General features: G+C 42.6%; 1 protein-coding gene across 1 annotated transcript in view; it reads right to left on the reverse strand.

Moving 5' to 3' along the window:
- Positions 1–13,170, reverse strand: part of AACS (acetoacetyl-CoA synthetase) — a 50,121-nt gene extending 36,951 nt beyond the window's left edge. Inside the window, exons 1-4 of the mRNA XM_032229963.1 lie at positions 12,978–13,170; positions 6,623–6,726; positions 5,235–5,355; positions 1,932–2,045 (exon numbers count right to left, since the gene is read on the reverse strand). Of these exons, the coding sequence (XP_032085854.1) occupies positions 1,932–2,045; positions 5,235–5,355; positions 6,623–6,726; positions 12,978–13,095 (457 nt within the window). The 5' untranslated portion in view covers positions 13,096–13,170. The remainder of the gene's footprint in view (positions 1–1,931; positions 2,046–5,234; positions 5,356–6,622; positions 6,727–12,977) is intronic.
- Positions 13,171–16,384: the final 3,214 nt, after the last annotated feature.

Raw genomic sequence — 16,384 nt, forward strand, 5'->3', positions numbered from 1 at the left:
TGTAGGGTCTCCTGCTTGGGCGGGGTGGGCTGGACTAGATGACCAAAAGGTCCCTTCCAACTCTGTTATTCTATTCTATTCTTTAATGTTGATGCAACTTCAAATAGTCACTAGAGGACTGTGGTTTTAAGGCGAGGACTGCCTCTAATGCACATGACTGTAAATTCAGTGGGAAATGCTAACTCCACTTCTAATCTTACTTTGGAAGCATCTCAAACCCACTGAAACCGTTCCAGCTAAATCAACATGTGCAAACAAACCCAATGGATGAAGGACGAGAACTAGGCATAAATGTGGATTACACTGCCACATATTTTCTTTTTGGCAGTTCCAAGTCTCACCGCCCCCGTTACTCAAGACCTTTCCAAAGAGGAAAACCCAGTGCAGCCTGATGCAAGAGGTGCCAATGGCTGCATTGGAACACAAGGAACGATGGGGCAAGTGACCCACTGACACAACGGCAGGCCAACCCCGAGGTATCAGCTGCCCATCTTGACTTTTGAGGGCACAACAGGTCAAACGGAAGCCTGTGGTTTGTGCAAGAGGTGAAGGTGTGCTGGACAGCAACGTGACTGGCTGTTTTCCTCCTACGGGGTCCTTGGCGCTCTCTGAGCTTGGCGGTTTTCTTGCAGATGTTTCATGACGAAACTAGGTAATATCATCAGTGCTTAGTTGCCTAGTTTGGTCATGAAATGTCTGCAGGAAAACCACCAAGCTCAGAGAGCACCAAGGACCCCACAGTTGTGGTCCTCCTCCTTCCATTCTCCTTCTGCTGTACTTTGTAAACCACACTGCTTTCTGGCACTGATGATGTTACCTAGTTGGGTAATGAAATGTCTGCAAAAAAACAACCATGCTCAGAGGGCACCAAGGACCTCACCGTTCCACCCTGATCTACAAAGATTCTCTTCTTCTAATTTTCTTCCTCTTCTTCTTCCATACTGGACGTCGGAAAACCCCCAGCTCCACCTCGAGCCCAAACATGCATTCCCGAGACCCTTTGGGAAGTTACAAATGTGTGTCCCCCTCCCTCTCCGTCCAGAAGGTTCAGCAAAGTCTCCCACACTTTCTTTGGTTCAATGAGACCTGTTTTTCAACCTGCCATTTATTGGAAGAATTTTGATTTTAATAGCAGTTAGACTTATATACCGCTTCATAGGGCTTTCAGCCCTCTCTAAGCAGTTTACAGAGTCAGCATATTGCCCCCAACAACAATCCGGGTCCTCATTTTACCCACCTCGGAAGGATGGAAGGCTGAGTCAACCTTGAGCCGGTGAGATTTGAACCACCGAACTGCAACTAGCAGTCAGCTGAAGTGGCCTGCAGTACTGCACCCTAACCACTGCGCCACCTCGGCTCTTGTAATGACCCATTGCTTTCTGTTGTCTCATCTCGGCAACATTTGGCTAAAAGTCGCCCAACCTGTTTTCCAAGTGTCTCTTCTGTGGGTGTTCTGACCCAGGCTTCCCAAGAGCCTGAAGCAAACTCCTGGTCCCGACAAAAAAACCTTTTATTAATTGACTGTGAATTCTGCTCATTCACATCCAGCAAAGTCTTTCAAAGGAGGATTTACAGTCACAGACCTTATCTGGCTTGGAGAGCTGCCAGGCCGATATCTGCAGAACTTGGCAAGGAGCCTCGGAGACTCACGAACCAATGAAGCAAACTAATGGTCTCCTGCAAACTCCATTCCCCTTTCGCTCCTCTTTTATTCCCTCTGGGAGGGGCCATTCATTCATCTTCCACCTGTGGCCTTACTCCCAGAGTCTAGAACTGACCCATGTTCCACTCCAACCTCCTCACTGTCCGAATTTGCTACCAGCCATGCCACATAGTGTGTTCCTTTCTGCAGAGCTTTTTAAGAAGGTCAGATCTGATATTTGCACATCCTGGTTGAAAAAGGAATAGCTGGAAGGAGAAGGGGGACTCACCCACAACTCGGTCTCCAGGTTGCACCCCCAACTTCCTCATGGCTGCAGCGTAGAAAGCCACCCTGTGCCTCAGGTCCTCAAAAGTCACTTTTTCGATCTCTTCCTTCCCTTCCCCTGGGGAAACAAGATCAGGTCCAGTTGCAGGTTGATAGCAAGAAGTCAAAACAAATAACATATTAACCCCTGAAGACAACGAGGCATGCAGAGGGTTTGGGAGGCCTGCAGAGTGCAAAACCTTTTTTCAAAAAAAAAAATCATGGTGCGCCTTATACACCAGTGCGTCGTATAGTCTGAAAAATATGGTCGTTCTGGATGCACAAAACCCACAATCCTCTACAGCAGTGGCCCAAATTGTGGAAACCTTTTGGGAAAAGTGCATTTTTTGAGATTTGATGGCTAATACACCACTTTTTTTTTTTAGAGTAGTACCATAAAATTATATATCAGTGGAAAGATCATTTAATCAAGAATGCAATGCAATGAAGTTTGTTCAATGATCTCTTCTATGAAAAGTTATAGCCAAATATAGCAGCGATAAAACCCAGTTAATAGAAGCAATCATTCAATCTTCGTTTCACATTATAACAGCTGCAGAACTAAACAACTTGGTTCACTCCATGGGAAGACGTTGTAAGGCTGCAATTCATGCTAAAGGTTACCCAACTAAGTATTAGCTGACATGGGGATAATTTTTGTATGTTTCTTTTTTCTACGTGTTTCACTTTTCTTCTTCTACCCCTCACCGCAGGGAGGCAGAACCGACTAGATGGTTCCGCGCTAGGTGCCTGATGGACCCTGAAAGGTTTCTGATGGAGCTTGGGACTTTTCCTGAATCCCTCGCTCACAGCTCGACCGAAGCCCTAGTGGAAGCCTGGGATAGGGTGGCCACTGGGGCCTTGGATCGTGTTGTGCCTTTGTGGCCTCTGACCCGGTGTCGATCCCGGGTAGCTCCCTGGTTTACCGAGGAGCTCCGGGAGATGAAACACCGGAAAAGACGCCTAGAGAGTGCTTGGAGGGCCAGCCGGTCCGAATCCGATCGAACACTAGTAAGAATTCATATTAAATCCTACTCAGTGGCGATAAAAGCAGCAAAGCAACGACATTTTTCCGCTCTTATCGTGTCCGCAGATAACTGCCCAGCTGCCCTGTTTAGGGTGACCCGCTCCTTGCTTAACGAAGGTGCTGGGAATGACCCCTTGCAGGGTAGGGCTGAAGAATTTGTTCAGTATCTGCAGGATAAAATTGCTCAGATTCGGACAGGCTTGGACTCTGACTGGGTAGATTTGGGCGAGTCGATAGGGATGAATCTTGTGCAGACTATCCACAATAAATAGAAGTCTTTGTGAGTTTTTTTTCTAAACTAGTATTGAATAAAAATTAACCGAAGTTACTAATTACTATCAAACTTAAAGTATTAACTACAATGTAAATATAATGGTGATGTGAACAATTATTACAAGTGTTAGTACTACTGTTATTACATTATTAGAGAAGTTAAAATCGATAGAAAGGCAATGGAGAATGGAGAACTACAAAGGCTAAACATGAATGCCGATACAGAAGGATGAATATCTACTTTATATTGTTATATTTGTCTTTTTTTCTTTTTTTGTTGTTGTGTTTTTCTTTCTGTTTTTAAAGGTAAAAATGTTTAATAAAAACTATTTTTTAAAAAATGTTATTGCATTACATTTTTGATTAAATTATCTCTCCATTGATATATAATCTTATGGTGTTACTCCAAATAAAAGTGGTGTTATTATCAGCCATCTAATCTCAAAAATACTGTACACTTTTCCCAAAAGGTTTCCACAATTTTGGCCACTATTGTACATGGCCATCCTAAAACCAAGGTTGTTTTTCCCCCCGGCTGCTCCTTGTGGGAGAGTCCAACCTTCACACCTTCAAATGTAATCCAGAGTGGGGTTTTTTTTCTTTCTTTCCCAGGTTCCAAAAATTATGACTAGGGCAAGAACAGGCGAAGTTCCCGATTGTTCTCATGCAAATTGTTACTAAGTCAACATAACACAACTTGAAAAAATTTTTGGCTGGGGGAGGCAAGGCAGAGAGGTGGGCCTGGCTGGGGCTTAACGGGGGTTTTAGCAACCTGGAGAACATCCAGGTGTGGAAAGGAGCAGAATGCAAGTTGCATAAACAGCAGAGTACGTCTGCAGCAAGTACTTAAAGACTTGGCCCCTGAAAGTTTGGGGCGATTATGGTGTGGGGAAGAGTACCCTTGCCTTCTGCAACTCCAGCCATCAAGGGAGAGAGCAGGGGGCGGGGGAATCCGGACACCCCCCAAGGAAGAAAAAGAGACACACACAACCCCAGCACATACAACAGCGAGAGGTTTTTGGCAGACAGGAAATATTCCTGCAGCCTGTAATGAAAGAGCCATTGGATTGGATGGAGGAATGCTTGAGAATTTTTTTCTAAAAGGAAGCAGGGATGGGAGACCACAAGGAAATCACGCCCTGTAAACTAGAGTGGGGTTCCTAAAAGATAACGAAAAATGATTCCCGCACGACTGCTAATGATGACGAGGGAGAGAGGGAGAGGGAGGGAGAGAGAAAAAGAGACAGGAAGAGAGAGGAGGAGAAAGAGGGGGAGAGACAAAGAGAGAGAATGAGAGAGAGAGAGAGAGAGAGAGAGAGAGAAAGAGAGGGAGGGCGCGGGAAGAAGGAGGGAGAGGGGCAGAGAGAGGGAGAGAAAGAGAGAGCGGGAGAGGGAGAAAAAAAGAGAGAATGAGAGGGAGGGAGAAAGAGTGGGGGGAGAGAGGGAAGAAAAGAGAAAGACAGGAGAGGGAGGGAGAAAGAGAAGAAGCAAGAGAGAAAGAGGAGGAGGAAGGGGGAGGAAGGGAGAGAGAGAAAGAGAAAGAGAGAAAGATGGAGAGAGAGAGAGAGAGAAAGGGGGAGAGAGAAAAAGAGAAAGAGAGGCAAAGAAAGAGAAAGGGAGTGAGAGAGGGAGGATGGGAGAGAAAGAGGGAGAAAGAGAGAGAGAAAGAGGAAGAGAGAAAGATAGAGAGAAAGGGAGGGAGAGAGGGAGAGGGGGGAGAGAAAGAGAGAGAAAGAGGGAGAGGAAGGGAGGGAAAGAAAAAGCAGAAGGGGAGAGAAAGAGAGACAGAGGGGAGGGAGGGAGAGAAAGAGGGAGAAAAGGGGGAGAGAGGGGGGGGAGGCAGAGAGAGAAAGAGAAAAAGAGAGACAAAGAAGGGAGGCAGAGAAAGAGGGAGAGAGAGAGAAAGAAAAAGAGAGATGTGAATAGTTGTATATCCAGCAATTACAAAGATTCGCACGGGGGACTCACGTGCGGCATACAGGGCGATTTTATCGTTCTCCTCGTGCTTCAGGAGGTTTTCGGCATAGTTTAAGCGGCTGCCTTTAAACCATTCGGGAACATCCGCGATGCTCTTGGAGGGATCGATCACCTGGTGGGAACACATCCAGCATCCTTAAGAGAAATCGCTGCAGCCATGTAGGGCACAAAGGATGAATATTATGAGGGTCTTTCTCTGCCCGTCTTCACCAGCTGGGGGCTCCATTAAGTCCAGTTAGATGAATGCATTCCCCACCCCCTTGAAAAAACAGGATCAGACTGGGTTATTACTGGGATGGGGCACCACCAGGAAATCCAACCGGATGGGCACATTTTTAAAAAAAAGTCCTTTGGAAGAAGGCATTGGTTGCCTTCTGCTAAGAAAACTACAGGTAGTCCTTAAACCCTATGACTGTTTAGCGACCGTTTGAAGTTCTGAGAGCAGTAAAAAGAGTAACTTATGACCAGTCCTCACTTATGGCTGCCACAGCATTCCCCACAGTCATATGATAAAATTCCGGGCACTTGGCCACCGCCACACATTTATGACGGTAACAGAGTCCTGCAGTCACCCTTTGCTCACCCAAGCTGGAGAAGACCTAGAATCAGGTGGAAAGTCACACCCACCATCTTCTGCGTGACTCAGTCCTCAATTAACCTGGATAATCGATCGATCGAAAAACAGCTGTGTCCCAATATCTCAGGGGTTGCCACAAAGAACAGGGAGTCAATCTATTATCCAAAGCACCCGAAGGCAGGACAAGAAGCAACGGATGGACACTAATCCAGGGGAGAAGCAACCTGGAATTAAGGAGGAATTTCCTAACAGTGAGAACAATGAACCAGTGGAACAGAACTTGCCTTCAGAAATTGTGGGTGTTCCATCACTGCAGGTTTTTAAGAAGAGATTGCAAAATCATTTGTCTGAAATGGTACAGGGCAGCGATGGTACTGAGTGGCCAAACCAAAACGCGTGTGCAAACACGACATGCATGTGTGTGCACCGGATCACCGCCCAGCCGGTCTTCGGGTTTCCAGCATGTGTACGCACGCCGCCCAGCTGGTCTTCACACATGCCAGAGCCCCAGAAATCCAAAGACCAGCTATCCGGCAAATGCATGCCTGTTTTTTGGCTGTTTTCCAGATCATTTTCAGGCTGCTTTTCGGCACTCCGATGCCCGCAAAGACCAGCTGGCCGATGCGCCGGAAACCAGAAGAGTAGCTGGCTACGGTACATGTGCCCACCGAGAGGGCTCTGCATGCCATCTTTGGCACATGTGCCATAGGTTTGCCATTACGGGTATAGGTCCTGCCTGAGCACGGAATTGGACTGGAAGACCTCCAAGGACCCTTCAAACTCTGTTATTCTATCATCTTACCTCATCATAAAGCCGAGAAAAGGCAATCCCGCTGAATTTCCAAAACTCTGCCCAGAAATCCGAATAATGTTGTACAGACCACTGGTAAAACTCGTTGTAGTTGGCTGGAAGCAAAAGGAAAGACACAAACATACATGTTATAATTATGTTTAGCTAGAATAGGCCATAAGGATTCAGTGTTACTGGAGGATATTAGAAATAGCAAATGAAATGCCAGCATATGGTTATGTTTTAAATCTTGATATATTTTATGATGAAGGACGTTTAAACAATTATAGTCAAATGAAAATGGAGATATGATGATGGTAATATGTATAAATATATCTGAATTAAAGAGTTAATATGAATTATGGTTGATGACTATGGAAAAGATTCACGAAAATCTTTTGTAACCGATACACTTGCTACACTTTCTATATATATAATTTAAAAAAACCTCTATAATTATTTTCCACAAAAAAAAAAACCATTCCGACGGTGGCTTAAACTAGAGTCCTTTTCCACTCTGTTTCGACTCTACCACCTTCCTCCTTTTTTCTCGAGCAAAGCAAATTAAGCTGTTCAAATCAAACATTTTTACAAGTTTTGCTCTCCATCTGCTCACACATGGCATCAGATGCAGACGCCACCTGTCAGGCCTGGGCAAAGAAAAATTAAAAATTATTGCTTCCATACTTACTTTTCGGGAACAAACAGCTCCCTTCTCTCTCTGTCTCTCTAGCGCCTTTAATGCAAAGCCCAACAACTAATAGATTTAAATAAATTACAATGGAATTGTAATAATATTAGATATTTAAGATATTGGAAAGTAAGGCTAAGATGAGAGTACATTATGAATAAAACTGTATATTTTAATGTTGGCACAAAATATGTATACCCAGACGACGCACTGGTTAATGGAAAATGGATTGCTTATATAAAAATAAAATTAAAAAATTAATTTAAAAAAATGCAAAGCCCAATAATATCAGATAAACAATTTCTGAGTTTCGGCTAATGCCTGAAAGGAACGAAGCCCCCAAAAAACAACCTCCGATGCTTATTTTTCTCTTTGTGATTTAGCGGTCAATGGATGGCTCCATTTGGCTTCTGGTGAGGCCCCCAGGCAAACAAACCAGATCTCTGAAATTACTAGAGGAAACTAGAGATTGCTTCTGGTTTATTTGCTCTCCTTTTATTTCCCTGGGGGGAATAACAAGGAAGAGATGTATAACTGGGAAAGGGTGTGTGTGTGTGTGTGTGTGTAATTAAACAATATTTTTCCAGGATTATTTACAAGATTAAAAATGTACAGGGTTAAAAATGTACAGGATTAATGTTTTATTTACAAAAGTGAAGTCCTGTCGCGCAATGCCAAGGATATCACGGGGCACCCCAATTCTACTCCTCTCACCCTTAAAGTTGGCTTGTTAGGACAAGGTACCGTCTTTCCCCAAAAATAAGACAAGGTCTTATTTTCTTTTGACCCCTGAAATAAGCGCTTGGCCTTATTTTCGGGAGGTCTTATTATTTTGGAAGTGCAGGAAGCCCCTTAACCTTGGCCTGTGGCTCAGCTGATCCAGAGAGGGCCAGAAGTTCTGTCTCTGTTTCTGGCACACTCTTGCCAGCCGTAGCGTTGCTGGGCCTGCCCTCTTTTTGCGGCCGTCACTAAGAGAAAAACAAATTAATTCCAAGGTGAAATAATAAGAAACGTTACGGACTGTGCTGAAATGGACAAACTAACAAAAGAAATCCAGGGAAAAGAAGAAACAGATATACTACCAGATATGGGATAAATGGTATAGGTGGATGGAGGAAAGAAACAAGGATCAATGAAGACAACAAAGCCCAAAAATAGAAGTTAAGGAGAATTAACACATATATATGTATCTAAGTCAGGGTTTCTCAACCTTGGCGACTTTAAGTCCTGTGCTGGCTGGAGGATTCTGGGAGTTGAAGTCCACAGGACTTAAAGTCGCCAAGGTTGAGAAACACTGATCTAAGTGGTTTAAACTTACTAGAGGTAATTAGCCAATATAGCAGACAGAGAAGTAAGATAAGAGGGTTAAGAATGGTGAAATGCAAATGAAATATAATAGAAGGGGAAACAATATAAGGTGAGCGATATGGATTGCTATTAGAAAGAACAGGAAGCTCCTGTTTGTATTGTATTGTGTAAATGTGGTGTACGTCTAGGTTTTGTGTGTGTGTATTTTTGTAATTTTTTTTTAATTTTTATTAAATGTTTTGATCTTTAAAAACAATAGGAAAGACACAGCAAAGAAAAAAACCACAATAAGACAAAACAAAACACAGAACATTCATAACAATATACAGTAATTTTACAGCTTTCTATATCGGCTTTCCTTCTTAGCTTTTATAATTCTCCCTTCTGCATTGCCTTCCTCTCACTATAACCTTGTCCTATAATGTAATAAACATAATATTAACACTTATAATAGTATTCATTATTTATATCTCCATATATTTGTATTCTCTATTTTCTGTCTTGGCTTCTGTTTTCTAGCCACTTGTACATTTTATTCCATACTTTATAGAAGTCCGATTCTTCTCTTTCTTTTAGCTCTATTGTCATTTTATCCATTTCTGCGCATTCGAGTATTTTCCTGATTGTAGTTTCATCTGAGGGTGTATTGATTTTTTTCCAGTTTTGTGCGAAGGCAATCCTGGCTGCAGTATGTGTATGATTATGCATTGAGATTGTTTTGTGTGTGTGTATTTTACATGTTTGTAAATCTTTTTTTTTTTAAAAAGAGAGAGAGAAGGGGCGTGGTAGCTAGGGTTTGTGGTAGTGGCCTCCACAAGGCCCTTCTGTGTGGATAGCAGGTGCATGTGAGGTGCATGGGGCATGTGTTCCCCCCCCCCCAGGAAATGGCAGGGACTGCCTGCACAGGCGTTTAAATATTTTAGGCAAGGGCTTATTTTCGGGGGAGGCCTTATTTTAGCGCATGCGCTCAAAAGCCCAATTGGGCTTATTATCCAGGGAGGTCTTATTTTTCAGGGAAAACAGGGTAATCCTCAACTTATGACAATTGAGCCCAGCCTTTTTTTTAAGTATTTTTATTTACACATTTTTCTTTAAAATAGGTAGGTATTTAATAAACCGTATATTGTCTGCGTCATTTTTACATGTGCATGATACTAGTAATAACAATATCCTTTGCTTTTATACAATAGTATTCTTCTAATTTCTATTTTTATTATCTAACCATTGATAAAACAAATCCCAAATTGAAAAATATTCTGCATCTTCTTTATCCTTTATTATGTTAACCTATCTAATATGTTAGCCAAACATTTTTGTTGTTAACCAAGACAGCTGTTTAGTGGGTTTCCCTCCCCCACTTTTCTTGCCACAGTTGTTAAGTGAATCACTGCAGTTATTAAGTCAGTCACACGGTTGAGTCCTTGGGAGAAGGGCAGCATATAAATCCAATAAACCAAACCAAACCAAGTGAATCCTCACTGAGGTTGCTTGTCAGAAGGTCGTAAAAGGGGATCACGCAACTCCTGGGCAACCGTCGTACATATGAGTCAGTTGCCAAGCGTCTGAATTTTTATCATGTGACCCTGGGGAATGCTACAATGGTGTAACTTCAAATGGCCACATGAATGGTTGTAAGATGAGGACTTCCTGTATCTCAGGTTTTACCAAATCCGTATTTACTTTTCCAAGTCTCTGAACATCAGAGTTATCTCATTTGTTTGCACTAGCATCCTTGTTTACTCGAAGCGAGAGCAAAAAGAAAGTTGCTTGGAAACTAAACCCAGGGATGCTACCTAATTTATTTTCCAGCCTCCATTTCACAAACCCCACACCATGATCACACTTGCAAACTCCAGCAACAGCCAAGCAAAAACATGAAAAGGAGGGCAACAGATGCTTTTGCACATCTTTTTTTAAATTTAACAACAGTTAAGTTTGCAAAAAGAAGCAAACTTCCCTGTCTGAGATATTCTGCATCTATTTTCCACATCAAGAATATCAAGAGAAAACAGTTGCCCAGTTATTCTACTATTCTATTCTATTTTCTTCTGTTCTACTCTATTATTTCATTCTATTCTCTTCTATTATTCTCGTCTCTTCTATTCTATTATTCTATTCTATTATTCTATTCTATTCTATTATTCTATTCTATTCATCTATTCATGGATAAATAGAAGGCCCAAATGAAATACATATAGCAAGATGTTTCCAATGGATCAAATTTGTTGTGTATCGCACACGCGTTGACACTTTAGGGCACAAAGGGGAAAAGCTTTAGTGTCCCAAATGGCCAGTAGACAGAACTACAAGACCCAATGCCTCTCCTTGTGGGAGCTGTACGGGTAGTCCTCGACTTTCGACCACCAATGATTGAGCCAAAAAATGTCTATTGCTAAGTAAAACAGTTGTTAAGTTAGTTTTGCCCCATTTTATAGCCTTTCTTTCCACCGTTGTTAAGTGAATCCCTCTAGTTATTAAGTTAGTGACACGGTTGTTAAGTGACTCTGGCTCCCCTGTTGACTTTGCTTGTCAGAAGGTCGCAAAAGGGGATTGCATGACCCCTGGACACTGTAACCGTCATAAACATGAGACAGTTCCCAAACACTGGAATTTTGATGATGTGAACATTCTGCAACTGTCATAAGTGTAAAAACCGTCATAAATCAGCTTTTTTCATGCCTTTGTAACTCTGAATGGTTACAAAATGGAACTATTGTAAGTCAAGCACTACCTATAGCTCAGAATCTCCTAGGTAGCTGTCCTATTTTTGATCGATGCAAAAATCAACAGCCTAAACTTCTTCCCCCCATTGTAAGAAAGGAGAAATCTTATTAAATGTTCCTTTTTACAGCACATTGGCGCAGTTCCCAATATAAAAAGCATCAGGCCTCGCTCGGCACGCGGAAACACACAACCTGCCCTCTTCAGGGAATCAAAACCCACACAACAGCATTCACACACCATTTTTTCCTCTTTTCTACGGATTTCAGCCTGCAGAGAGAGAGGAAAGGCGAAGGGAAGAGAAGCAGGCAGCTGATCTAAGCTGTGTTGAACTGCAGCAAAAAGACATCTCCAAGCCCAATGCAAAACGCTGATTTGTACAAGCCTTGAGGGCTAGAGGTCCAGTTTCTTGGAATAATTTTTTTTTAAAAAAGCACCCAGATTTTCTCTGGAAGATGACACAGTTCCGAGGGCGTCAGGGCTGAAATCCACATGATGGTTGCACTGTTTCATTCTGGGGATCGTATTGGTTGCAAGGCAAAAAAAAATGGATTTTTTTTCACCCTACAGTGGAGGCCTCAAGATCCTGTTTATTTTATTATAGGCTTATTGAATTTTGATGGCCCCCGTCTTCCTGATAAGGCGACTCTGGGTGCCTCGCATGTTTATAAAGTCTTGCAGGGTCTCTCTCTGCTGGCAAGCACACCTGTGAAGGCCCTCGCTCACAGGTAAACCCTGCGGGCTTGCAAATCATGTCAGGATTTAGGCCAGGCGGTTGTCCCCTGGTGGCTCCTGGGATTGCAGCAAGGCTCCGATCTTGCATCAGCCCCGGGCTAAAGACCGACGTGGGAAGGGATAAAATATGTGGGTGGGATGCAGAATGGCTGGGCCCGTGCAACACGCCAGACGGGTTCATTCAAAGCTTCTCTTCGACATGCTAGTGAGATGAACTGGAGATGGGGGCGGGGGGGGGTACCAGCTCCAACATTTGGGACTGTGAGGATGCCACATTGTCTCCCCAGGGGTTCATTCACAAATTAGAGCACATGTAAGAATGCCATGCAGGTAAGCATCATTTAAGCCCCACTAGAGGACGCTGAACAACCCCATCAGCCTCTGCTGGTCCAAGATAGACTCCTTCCCCCTCTGGAGGCTCCACTTATTATACCACATCATCAGCCGCTGCTGTTTCCAAGGTAGACTCCTTCTCCCTCTGGAGGCTCCACTTTATCAAGATTCATTCTTTCCCCCTTCCAAAAACGCATTAAAAATAAAATAATCATCCTTTTAGGGCAATGTAGCTTTCCCTCCCAATGGACAGCCGGCCGGCTCTCCCAGCACAGGCAGCCCTCCCCCACTCGATCAAATAAGCCCCCCCCCATCCCCAAAAGCCCAGAGAGAAAGCCAGAACAAGGATGACAGCATCGCATTTGCGGAGGGTGCCAGGTTGCCGATCCAAGCAGCGCATCTTGTTCTTTGCAATTGCGGGGCGCCCTGCTTAGCCTACCTTGCAGGGCCGTTGTGGGAGGGATCCCAAGAGGAGATGCGGTCCTGCCTCCTGGGAAGGAACTGGGCTGCAACGGGAAAGAGAACCCGGCAAATGGACGGAGCGTTGCTTTCTCGCCCGGCTTCCCCGCAGGGACTCACCCAGGCGGATGCCGTAAGCCGCGGTGACTGCCGCCCGGAACCGGTCCATGCTGGTGTTGCGCTTGGAGTCCGGCTCCCACATCCGCTGCGCTTCCATGATCTCCAGCTCCCCAGACATGATCAAGCTTGGGCACAGCCCCGCCGCTTCACCTCCCCTGCCTGCTTCGCTTCTTAAGCGAACCCCCGTCGCCGGTCCGAGCGGGACTGCGGAGCTCCGCCTCCTGCCGGCGCCTTTTATAGACGCTTCACCTATTCGGCGGCGCCGGTGAACTTCCGCCAGAGGCGGAGCAAAAAAAAAAGCCCAAGAAATAGTGCGCGGAGCGAAAGGCCGATCTTTGCAGGGGGAGCGAGGGTGAATAAAATAAAAATAATAAAATAAAATAAAATAAAATAAAATAAGAAAATTTAAAAATAAAATAAAAATAAGAAAATTAAAAAATATATAATAAAAATTAAAAAATAAAATTAAAATAATAAAATTAAAATAATAAAAATTAAAAAATAAAATTAAAATAATAAAATTAAAAAATAAAATTAAAAAATAAAATTAAAATAATTAAATAAAATAATTAAATAAAAATCATAAAACCTGCCAAGTGAAATTAATAGATATAGATATATACCCAACATGATTTCATGAATGGGTAGCTTCCTTTCTGACTTTCCTCTAATTACAGGTCTTTTTTTTCACAACAACCCTGCGAGGTAGGCTGGGTTGAAAACTAGAGGTGGAATCAGGTCACGCAGGAAGCTTCCAGGGCATCAAATTACCCTGAAATTTAAAATACAGGCGCTCCTCTGCGTAAAACAATTCATTCAGTAACCATTCAAAGTTACAACGTGACTTATGACTGCCTTTCACACTTAACAATGATTGCAGCATCCCCGTGGCTGAGTGATCGAAATCCAGAGGCTTGGCAACTGGTTCATATTTATGACCTTTGCAATGTCTCAAGATCATGATCTCCTTTTGCAACAAGCAAAGTCAATGTGGAAACCAGATTGACTTTAACAAACCGTGTTACTAACTTAATCACTGCAGTGATTCGCTTAACAATGGTGGCAAGAAAGGTGGTAAAATGTGGCAAAACTCACTTAACAAATGTTTCACTTAGCAACAGGAATTTTGGGCTCTTCCCCATGTGTACTTCAAGACATGGGGAAGATTTTATGATTTGTTAGAGAAAAGAAAGTAGAAAAGAAAGCAAGAGAGAAATATAGAACTGAGACGAGACACTATTAAATAAAAAAAGGAAGGGAAGAGGAGGAAAATAGATAATAAAGTATTAATATACATGTTCAAGAATGAGATGTAGAGAAGATAGATGATAGATAGATAGATAGATAGATAGATGATAGATAGATAGATAGATAGATAGATAGATAGATAGATAGATAGATAGATAGATTAGATAGATAGATAAATAGATAGATAGATAGATAGATAGATAGATAGACGATAGATAGATAGATAGATAGATAGATAGATAGATAGATAGATAGATAGACAGATGATAGATAGATAGATAGATAGATAGATAGATAGATAGATAGATAGATAGGATAGGATAGGATAGGATAGGATAGGATAGGATAGGATAGGATAGGATAGGATAGGATAGGATAGGATAATGAAGAAAAGGGAACAGGAAAGGATAAGCATAAAATTATAACAGGGTTTGCGGGAATACCATCCCGAAAATACACCAGTTCAACAATGAAAAGAGATAGCCACAATAATAAGAAAGGAAAGGAGGAGGAGAAGAGAGGAAAGGGGAGAGAAGGAAGAAAAAGGAGAGGAAGGAGGGAAGGGATAGAAAGAGAAGGAGAGAGGGCAGGAGGAGGAGGAAGAGAGGAGTAGGGGAGAGGCAAGGGAAGAAGGGAAGGGGAAGGAGAGGAGGAAGAAAGAAAGTAGCGAAGGGAGGGAGGGTGAAAAGAAAAGTAAATATAGGGTAGTGATAATATAAAATAGGTGTACGGGATGGTAAGCAAAGCAACCCAGAATGTATATTTTAACCTTTCATATGGAAAAACAAATACGTAATAAAGATAAATAAGAATAATAACTAGGTGAATGTATACCTGTAACTATATAGAAGAGAATAAAAATGGAAACTTATTAAAAAAGAAAGAAATTTTGGACTCAATGGTGGTCATAAACCAAGGACTACCTGTATGTATGTATGTATGTATGTATGTATGTATGTATGTATGTATGTATGTATATAAAGCAACACGCTCAGACCCTGATTCTATGCAAAAAAAACCTCAATTAGCAACCGCCCCCCCCCATAAATCTGCCTTTAACTAAATTATATTTACTTATTAATACATTCACTACAATGAAATGTTCACGGCGGGGAAATACCTTAGATTTGAAAATAAAATACATATTTTTTCTTGATTTTCCTTCCTCTATTTGTTCAGATTTATCTTTTATGCCTGTAAGTCGCCTGGTGGCGAGAAAAGCGGCCAACAAATGTCATAAATAAATGAATACATAAAAATCTGCTGTTAAAATTAGATCTATTTTTAAAAAGAAAAAGCATCACACTCAAATAAACTCAAATTCTATGGCAAAGAACAAAAAAAACCTACCCTGAATTATGTTTTAAAAAAACAATAAATCAAGTTTAAACTCTGTTTTACTTATTTCATGCATGCAATACAATGTGATGTACAGGGGGAAAAAATAAATGAAAATGTGTAGAAACCCAGATAAGGGTCAAAAGCCCCATACTGGGGTTCAAACCCAGGAGAGCTGGCACCTTCGGAGGCAGAGGGCGGATGGATCCATGGCATCAGCGCACCACAAGCAGATGCAGCCCCCTCATTGGTGGATCTGGGTCTGGCCCCACATCAGCCCAGACTCTCCAGCATGGACCATCCAGCAAGCGATGGGAGGGCTGGAGCAGGCTGTGGCCCTCCTCAACCAATCAGAGGGAGAGGTTTTGCTGGCACTGGCTCCGTGAAAACCAATGGGTGCCAGAACTGGGGAAGAGGCGTGCCCAATCAGAGCGCAGCTTTCATGGTATGGGGAAAGGATCCATTGATTGGATTGGATTTGCACACTCAGCGGTGAGAGTGAAAGGAGGATTTGGGAAATTGAATGATTTTGATTTGCACATGCAGCTATAGGAAAGGGGAGGATTTGGGAAACTGGTTTATTTTGATTTGCATACCCAGCCACTGAGAAAAAGGAGGATTTGGGAAACTATGAATGATTTTGATTTGCACGCGCAGCTATAGGGAAGAGGAGGATTTGGAAAACTAATTTATTTTGATTTGCACATGCAGCTATAGGAAAGGGGAGGATTTGGAAAACTGTGAATGGTTTTGATTTGCACACCCAGCTGTAGGGAAGAGGATGATTTGGAAAACCAATTTATTTGATTTGCACACCCAGC

Source organism: Thamnophis elegans, chromosome 13 (assembly GCF_009769535.1).
Source record: "Thamnophis elegans isolate rThaEle1 chromosome 13, rThaEle1.pri, whole genome shotgun sequence".
In the NCBI taxonomy this organism is placed as follows: Eukaryota; Metazoa; Chordata; class Lepidosauria; order Squamata; family Colubridae; genus Thamnophis; species Thamnophis elegans.